This window comes from Chiroxiphia lanceolata, chromosome 13 (genome assembly GCF_009829145.1).
Source record: "Chiroxiphia lanceolata isolate bChiLan1 chromosome 13, bChiLan1.pri, whole genome shotgun sequence".
NCBI lineage: Eukaryota > Metazoa > Chordata > Aves > Passeriformes > Pipridae > Chiroxiphia > Chiroxiphia lanceolata.
Genome location: NC_045649.1, coordinates 6,805,669 through 6,815,603, shown reverse-complemented (window position 1 = coordinate 6,815,603; position 9,935 = coordinate 6,805,669). Strand labels below are relative to the sequence as shown.

The window sequence follows — 9,935 nt, the reverse complement described above, 5'->3', positions numbered from 1 at the left end:
ACCAGCGAGACACGTGGAGAGAGCTTGGAGTTTTGTAGCAATGAAATTTTAATTAATGTGGGTGGGCTGAGAACACAAACGACTGTTTATCGGAGACAATTTATTTTCCAGTGCTAAGTCAACATATAATAGCAAACTTACAACAATTATTTAACTTTTTTTTTCCTCCCTTTTCTTTTTTTTTTTTTTTTTTTTTTTTTAAGAGCTATGAAGCAGGGACAGAGGCAGAGCGAGCTCCTTCAGGCAGGGCTGGGAGTTGAGCTCGCACAAACAGCTCCCCGGTGGACTCGTCCCAGGTTCCTGCCCTGCCCCGTCCCTCCACTCGGCTCCGAGGGGGAAGACGCGGAGCCGGGAACCCGCCGGCGATGAGCCACATCTACGGCAGCCACCTCTCCCCTCTGGGCAACCCCTCCATGGTTTATCTCCCGACCGCCCTCGGCTTCACCCCCGGGGGGGCGATCTCCCGGCAGGATCCCCCGCAGAAGCCCCCGTACAGCTACATCGCCCTCATCGCCATGGCCATCAAAGAAGCCCCGGAGCAGAAGGTGACGCTCAGCGGCATCTACCAGTTCATCATGGACCGCTTCCCCTTCTACCACGACAACAAGCAGGGCTGGCAGAACAGCATCCGCCACAACCTCTCCCTCAACGACTGCTTCGTCAAGGTGCCGCGGGAGAAGGGGCGGCCCGGCAAGGGCAGCTACTGGACCCTGGACCCGCGGTGCCTGGACATGTTCGAGAACGGCAACTACCGCCGGAGGAAGAGGAAGCCCAAAGCCCCGGGGCCGCCGGAGGCGAAAGGCGGCGAGCAGCCGGGGCCGCCCGCCCGCCCCGTCGAGCCCAAGCGGTCCAAGGGGAGTGCGGCGGCCGCGGGGGACGCGGGGGTCCCGCGGCCGGGCCGGGGGGCAGCGGCTTCCCCGGGGGGTCCGGCCCCGGTCGCCTCCACCGCCGCCGCCCCGCCGCACAAGAGCGGCCCGCGGGGCCGCAGCTTCAGCATCGAGAGCATCCTGGCGCAGGGGCTGCGGCAGCCGCCCCCCGGGGCAGCCCCCAAGGCGACCCGGGAGGGCCCCGCCGGCTGCCTCGGCGGCTCCCTGGTCGCCAGCGGCGGCTTCGGCCCGACCCTCAACGCCTCCCTCATGCTCGACTCCCAGGTGCACGGGAGGCTCTACCACATCGGCATCCCCTTCCTCTCCTGCTTCCCTCTCCACGTATCCGAGGCGGTATTTAATTTCCAGTAGTTGCCCCATAATTAAACCCCCCCCGGCCCCAGGCGCTGCTTGCGGGGCGCGATGGGGGTGAGAGACTGGACTCAGACCTCACTGCGCGGGTAGACCAAAAAAACCCCAAAGCGATGTAAAAGGTGACTCAGGATTTCAGGGCATTTTCAAGGCGCGTGTTGCTGTGGACTCTCTTTAGCCGTTGCCTCCCACCCCCTCTCCAGAGCGACTTTTGAAGGTAAACCATCTTTCTTTTCCCATGGGTAGTGAAGGTAGAGACAGGCACTGGGGGAATTGCCCACACTGCCCCTAAGCTCTGTTGGGTTTGCTCTGCACCTTTAGTCTTTGCATCCCTCAGGTTCCTCAGACCTGGTTTCTTTCAAGCCCTTCAGGTCTCTGGTTTTCTTCTTTTATTTTCCTTTTGGAAACCCAACCCACTCTGTCCATCTGTGGGGGAGGAGGCTGAGCTTTGTTTTGCCGTTAATACCCACAGATATTAATAATTCCTGATACTCCTCATTGACCCAGTCCTCTCAGGGGGTAAAGGCAGGTAACTGGAGCTGAAATAAGGGCAGACCAAGCAATCCAGGCTCATCCTGCACATTCCTGCTTGCTTAGACTCAGCACTGTGTGTAACTGGTTTCCTGCCCAGCGCTTGTGCTTCTCGAGTATCTCAAAAGAGTTTCTGCTCACTGATGAGAGGGGGATGGATGAGCAAACACAGGGATGCATCCCCTTTCCATATCTTGCTGGGATCAGTTGCTTCTGACCACAAAAAGACTGAAGCAGAGTTGTGGAGGCCCCTCTTGGCATTTTGAAATACGCCTTTTAACAACCAGGACAACTACCAGGAAAAAAAAAGACATCAGCTATGTATCTAAAATTTTATTTTTTCTTAAAGAAGGAAGAATCCAGACACACTGCAAGAAATCAGGAATATTTCTTATTTTTGTTTGCCATAAATAGAGGCTTTTTGTATATTAGATAAATGCCCTTTTGAAAAAAAAATCTATATTCTCAATTTTCATTATGAAACTAAACCTATATCCAATAAAAGTATTTTGTTCAGGAGTGTGGCTGGTGTGATATAAAACACCCTGGAGGATCAAGGAGTGGGGTCTGCTGCTGGATGCAGTGAATATCCTGGTGAGGACATGATGGACCTCATAAAAGGTAGAAGAGACTAAAAACAGAGTCCTGGGAAATTACCTGTTCCTTGAAACTGAGGTAATGTTTCCCAAAATGATTGTTTCTCCTTCTCTTCCCTCCATCCCACCCCATCTCACTAGAAAAGCTTGTCCTTAAATTAGCACCTGGATATTGGAAATGTGGGTTTCTCGGGTGAGTTGTGATTCAGCCTGTACAGAAGAAGATCAGCACCAAACAACCTTGACATTTGGACCAGGAGCTCAGGGGCCTCATTCCAGCACAAGGCAAAGAGCTCTCATACAGAAAATCTCCAAAAGGTGGGAACTGATGCTGAGGTTCCCAAAAGAATGATGTTTATAGGCAGATCCCTGGATAGGTCGAGCTCCTTATACTCGATGTGAAAAAAGGGAATAGAAGAGATTTTTTTAAAATAGATTTGCAAGATAGACTTTATTTAAGTAGTTCTGGCAACTCTGACAACTTGAATATATATTGAATAAATTCTTTAAAGCTATGGCACTGAAATAAAAAATAATTAAAAAAAAGCACTTGTAAAATGAAGGTGTCACTGCTCAGTCAAAGGCACATGTGTCCCCACCACCATTTACAAGGCTGGGTAAGTGCTGAGAGTGTTGATGCTCCCTGTGTGAAATCCTATCCCTGCAGTGCCACTCCTGTGTGTAATTAGAGACAGGTATTGGTCAAATCAGTGGCCACCTTGCCAGGAGGTTTCTGTTCAAGGCTGGGGACTGACATCACCAGTCTGTTTGGAGTCCATGAGGTGACATCACTCACAGGAAGCTGCAGGGGTAGGAAAACGATCCAGCTCAGCTCTTGTCCAGCAGAGACCTCCAATCATCTCTCCACTCCCTGAGTGATGCTTTGGGCACGGGTGTGAGATGAGAGGTTAATGCTGCCTCTGAGACTTGTTTGATGGATCTCCATCAAGGTCCAGAGCCAGTTCCTACAGGTGGGGATCCTGCATCCCTGGCATCCCTGCAGCCTGGCCCCCACACCATGGATATTTATGCTCTTAATCACCTGTTTTAACCTGTGTCTTCAAGTTCCTTTGTTTTCCTTTCTCCTAACTTGGCATCCCAGCTGTGCCCCCCCCCCCCCCCCGTTTTGTCACCTCTATGCTCCTATTCCAGCTTCCCAAAGTACTTTTTTGACCTGTAAACAGGGCTTTAATTCCTATGCTATTCACACATGCATAACTCTCCACCTCACAGCCCTTTCTGTGCAAAAGCATTTTTTAGTGGCCAAAAAAACCATCCAAAGGAGTAAGTCTCAGTTTAATATGTAGATCATGTATATTTTTATCACAGACACTTTTTTTTGGAGGGGGGGATATTCAGCTTTTTCTATGCAATGGGAATTTGTTTTTTCGTGAAGCTTTGCTTTGACATTTGATCTTATTTCTGTTTTGGTGGGGTGGAGTGGGACCAAGTACAGCTGCACTATTTAAAAGCCACATTGAGCTTGATTTTGGTTTCGCTTGAGAGAGTAAAATTAGTAAACTTAACATGCTCTGCACAAAAGTGACACTAACTCAAATGAACTCACAACAGAGTGAATAGTTATGAGGGGCAATTTGGAATTAATTGGGATCAGGCCAGTGCTGTAACAGGGGATGAATACCACGAAAAAGGGTCTTATTGCCAGCAGGCAGGATGACTAACCACACACAGCTCTTGCACGTCATCTGTTTATAGAGAGAGGACAAGTAATGGTACAATAAAAACATACAATAAAAACATAAAATAAAAACATACAATAAAAACATAAAATAAAAGCAACAGTGCTTCGGTGCAGAGAAATGAGTGTGAGTGTCAATCCACCAGTTCCTGCCCTTTGGATGTGACTGAGCATCCTTTAATCCTCTGTATATCATGTGAATTTTGATGTGGTGTAGTTCAAATCAGCCAAAGTGCCACATGAATATCAAGGACTTGACAAGCTGCAAGGAATTGATGCCAATGGCTTCACACCTGTTTCACCCCCCACCCCAAAACCAGCTGCCAAGCACAAAACTGCCACCCAGTATTTAACTCATCCCTGGAATCTTCCCCCTCCTGGCTTTCCCAACTTCTCAGGGCTGACTGGCTGTAAACACCAGTCTGGAATACTGTGGAGAAATGGAGAAAATAGCCCAGGATGCAGTATAAACAGCACACTGCTTGTGTGGGCGATATATGTGCCTTTCCGCTCCTCTGGAGAGGAGTGACCTCTCCCAGCCCAGCAAGGTTCCACGTCTCCGAGCTCCGCAGCCAATTTTAACTCGTAGGAGCAGAGAAGATCCCACAGTGGAAGAGGCTCGTTCGGTTCACAGGGCGGCTTCGCTCCAAACACACGTTTCCTTTGAGGGGAACTGAAAATTTGGCGTATTAAAATAATTCCGGAGTTTAATTTCTCATAAATGGGGCTCCCAGTCTTTAAATGCGCTCAGTGGGTGTTCTCCTAAAGTTGGGCCCGCAGCTTATATAAAATATAATCGAGTATTTACATGTGAGCAGGAACCACTTTCAGGGCTCGTCACTGCAAGTGGCTGTCTGTGTCTGATTTACAGGTGACATAAATCTGAGGGACTTTGTAGCTGCTTTTACTTCCCCTCACACCATTTTATAGTTAATTTTCTTTCCATCCTTCGCCAAGGAAGACACATAAAGGAGAGAGCATCCTTTTTCACACCAAAACCCACTGGCTGCTCCTAAGCCAGTGAGAAATGCAGCCAATTTGCCAAATGAGAGGGGAAGAAGGATCTGCTTCTTTACTTGATTCGTAGCCCCACACACCCAGAAAACAGATCTCCCAGGAGACAGTGTTTGGGATATTAAACAGATCACATATTTGATTTTAAGTGAAAGACCAAGAAGACAAGATCACAGAATTCGAGAAGTTACAGATGGAAAAGGTCTATGAGGTTATGCAATCCATCAGTCTGGACATTGCATAATTGCTCCCCACAGTATATTTTTAGTGCTTCATCCAGACAAATCATTAAGTGCTTTAAAATGGGCCAGATTCCTCAAGTGCAGTGCGTGCAAAATCACAGCTGATTTCACCAACCCTTGGAGCTTCAGTTCTAATAAGACACCAGGAGGAAGTTTTGTGTGGTCAAAGAGAAAAAAACAGGCTCTTCCAGAAATAAATACAGGCCTGGTTCGGTATTCCTCACAGGAATCTTGCCTAAATTAACTGAATCAGATCCCTAAAATCTCATTTTCGGATTATACTGAATAATAATACATTATTACTTATTCAGATGTTCACTTAGTCCAAAGTAAAACATTGTTCATGTTCATGCGAACACGATTTGTTTTAAGCGGCTTCAAAGCCGGCTCAGTAAAGCGTAAAGAATGTTTATTTAAAATATAGTTGCTAAATTTAGCATGAGCTTGGTTAGCCTAAATCTTAGCGACATTTTTAGAGAGCACATTGCGAATCAGGAATGCATGGAGAAATAAATAAACTTTCCCACATTTTTGGAAATGGAGTAAGAATTTGCAAGTTATTCCTTGCACGGGCGATTTCTGCGGATTGGAAAATGTTATGGATAACACAAATTTCCCACTGAACAGACAGTTGAAAGCACACAATGCTAATAATTTTCACTGCAGTTTCATTTCAAATAATGCTCCCTCAAGGAGGAAACAAAAGCTGTCAGCTTTTGTTACAGAAATTACACAGAGTACCAACATGTTTCAATATTTACTCAAGCTCTTTGCAAAGCACCAAGAAGTGCAATGGAGCTGCCCTTGGCTACAAGCCACATCCAACCCCCAGCAAAGGAAATCTGAGGGTTGAATTAGGTCCTGTGCCTCTTCCTAGTAATTATAATAGTGGATTTTACACCCACCCCTTGCACATTGTGTTCCACACATCCTCGGTCTGGATCCCTGGCTGGGTTAAATACCAGCCTGCCTGTGGGCTGGGCATTTATACAGAGAACTGATGATTTTAGGATGATTTTCCTTTTCACCTTCCTGAGTTTACATGGGTTAAAGAGGCACATTTTGGTCACCTTTGCATCAAGTGGCATTGCCTTAGAGATGCAAGCAAACCCATGATGGGAAGGTGAGCAGACATGTGATGATGAACAATTAAATTCTCTTTTATCAGGTCAGTTTTCATCATGTCCCTCTGTCCTTTTCATCCATTGGTTGGTGTGAGTTTAGAACCCGTTTCTGCTCCTAAGGTGGGAGGATTACAGCTGTACCACTCGTGGGGCTACAAGATACAGAGGATGTGACCAAGTATCCCACAGCATCACCAAGCATGGACTTTGGTGGGATTGGGATCAACTCCTCACCAGGCAGATGAGTGGAATAAGGAGGTGTGGAAGAAAACACAGAGTTGATTTTTTTTTTCCCAAAGCATCTACATCCTGATCCAAAGCCCTGTGATTCAGCTTTATATGCAAGTATCAATTCCCACCTGCAAACCCACCCTCTGCAACCACCTTGGATCTTCCACAGCTCTTCACACGGAGATTTGCAAATACATTGTCCCAACACACTAATTCCCAAATCTGCAGGGAGGTGGACTCCTTAATTCTTCCCTACCTATCTTCAATTGCTTACTAAGTTTCTGTTTTCATTAGAAGAGCAATATGTAATAATAGTTGTTAAAATAATTGTATTTCTGTTTTTACATCTGTAAAGATTAAGTTAAACAGTATGAAGCCCATTAAACTATTTCATGTCATGCTGCCATAAATTTCCTCCATTCCCATTGCTACTATTATTCCAGAGTAAACTCTGAGATCAAGCTGCTGCCACAGAGAGTTATTTATAGGAGCTCATTCATCAATAAAAACTTCAAAAGAAATCTGTTACTCTTCTATTGGGAAGCCAAAGAAAACTAACATAAAGACAACCCTGTTAAGAAACAAAGCTAAGGAGACCACAAGACATTTAGTTAAGGAAAATCCTGATTTCTAACAAATGCCATGCAAGGAGGGGAAGAGGAAAAGAAAAAAAAAAAAAAGGAAAAGATTGTTGGCAGCATGAATCCTTTTAAGTTGTTTCATTCTCATTGGATGGTTAAAATAAACTGTTAAACAGTTGTATTTGTACTGGCTCAGCCTCCTCATTAGGCTTCATGTGATGGATTTGTGATCTCACAGTGCGTAAGGAGCTCTTCACCTCTTGCAAAACTGGTGCTCTCCTTCCACTTGTCTCAGCTGCTCGTACATCCACCCATCAGCACAGCAGGAACCTAATGAGAAATGCTGAGTAGTCATCAGATAGCACCCACCTCCCTAAAGGCAGATATATGGAATAGAAACAGCTGTATTTCGTCATCTTTACTTTCTTTTATTTCTTATTTTACTTTCTTCTGTACAGTGAGCTGTGCTACATTGGCTTTGATGGTCATGATAGTCCTGCAGAAACTTAAATATATGAGAGATCTAGTGCTGCCCTTCCCTGGACCAGCACCAGCCCTCACAGGACAGATCAGGTCACTTTTGTAGCAGGACTGTTTCAAGACAAATCAGAAATCCTTCCCTGTGAGGGTGGGGAGGCCCTGGCACAAGTTGCCCAGAGAAGCTGTGGCTGCCCCATCCCTGGAAGTGTCCAAGGCCAGGTTGGATGGAGTTTGGAGCAACCTGGGCTAGTGGAAGGTGCCCCTGCCCATGGCAGGGGGTGGAGCAAGATGATCTTTCAGTCCTTTCCAACCCAAACCATTCTGTGATCCCCCTCCTTTTTGTCCCTGTCCCAATAACAGCTCCACATGAGTGAGACCTACCTGGAGGACCCTGGAGGAACAGGGACTCTGTGATCAGCCATGTCATAGTAACAGCATCCTCAAACTGTGTTTTTTTTGAGACAGACTCACTTGATTCCATCCCAAGAATAGGAGTCCTGAAGGCAATATGGACCTCCAGCTCCTGGCATGCATTGCATAAAATTTCATAATCACATCTCCAAAAAATTAAAGTACAGAGATGAGGATACTGTTTCCCAGGGATTTCTTTCCATCTCTGCCATTACTCATGCAAACCTGGGCAGGACACTTTGCACATGACTCAATATGTCTCAATCAACACTGGTCACATGACAACTCAAGTCCTGGTCTAAGGTGGCCATCAAAATTATCTCCAGAATCTGCTGTGACACAAAAGACCTTCAGAGGACTGAAACTTCCAACCACTTGAGGCACAAGCTTTGGGGTGGGTAAAATCACCCTTTGGTTATATGAGGAGGAGCTGGATAACATCTGTGGTTTAGGGAATTAGGGCAGGTGGAAGCCGTGTGCAGCAGGTTACATCTTCTAAACCTGTCAGCTTGCTTGGCAAATGCAACCTTTGCCTAAACAATACACTCTCTAAACTCACCCAAAAGGCTCCTTTTCTCTTCCTTACCAGCTGTTCCTGGCTGGGTTGTGCTGCAGTGCCAGTAAGACATCCCTGGTTTCCTTGTGCTCAGGATTTAGAGCAGGGACACCCAAATCACCACTAGTGATGTGATTTAAAGGCAGCACAGTAGTTGCTTCCTCAAACAGAGGTACAAGACAAAGAAATATGTCAAAACTCATCAAATTAGGGGCTGAAAAATCTCTTTCCCCATGAAATCTGAAAGTAGGACTCTCACTTTTGTCCATCTTTGCTTTGCTACAAATTGAGGCTCATGTAGTCACTTTTATACTGATATAATTATGGTTGTTCAAAAAGAGAGGGAGAGCCAAGTCAGTCATGTTGACTCAATCATGCCAAGGAGAAAAGTTTTTATACATTGTTACAGCTTATATTTGGAATTGGTCTAAACACTAAACACAATGATTATTAATAAACATGAAATGTCTCTGTGTACAAACTAGATTTATTCCAATTTAACTGTTCCTACTGTTGAATATAATTGGTTTGTTATGAAAAGGGCAAAGAGAAGCCCTTAATTGTTGTGTCTGGTTTCAGATTAGACGCTACATAATTTCTAAGTAACAATAACAGCAATTGTGACCCACTTCTTACAGAGTATTTTTCACTGATTTCTCCTACAGTGCTTTGCAGGGAAGGTCAGTAGAAAGCCCCATTGTAAACATGGGGAAATCTCCTGATTATTTGTTTTGGATGGTTGTAGAGGAAATTGCATATGCTTTCATGGAAAAAAAATCCTCTATTATTATCCTCTGTCCTAAAATGGTGGGGGAAAAAAGCCTGGTGACTCTGATCCTACTCTAAATTATCCTAAGGCAAATTTCTGGCAAACCAAATTAAGCCAGATGACTCTGAATTTAATGAGAATAAATAGTAGCAGCCTAAGTTAAAGCTTAAAAGAGGGCACCCAGCCTGCTGCTCTGCACTCCTGTGCAGCCTGATGGGTCTCTTGAAACCTTTGGTTGCCCAGTTTTATTTTCTTAGGTTATTTCAGAGGTATTTTACTTATGGCTTGAGCATCAATAGGAAACTGCAGGTCAGCAAAACCAAGTTGCAAAAACTTGTAGCTGTAGTTTATAAAAGATTAAGAAAATAATTGTGTTCAGAGTGTGAAATGCAATCATGTAGCCAAACCTGTCTGATAAGGACTGTGGCTGAGCAGAGACAGCCCAGGACCAGACTGAGATGTG

General features: G+C 45.5%; 1 protein-coding gene across 1 annotated transcript; it reads left to right on the top strand.

Annotated features, from left to right (window-relative positions):
* Nucleotides 1-365: 365 nt before the first annotated feature.
* FOXL1 (forkhead box L1) lies at nucleotides 366-1,238 on the top strand. Its single transcript, XM_032701484.1, has one exon. It carries the CDS (start codon nucleotides 366-368, stop codon nucleotides 1,236-1,238), a length of 873 nt encoding a protein of 290 aa, XP_032557375.1.
* Nucleotides 1,239-9,935: the final 8,697 nt, after the last annotated feature.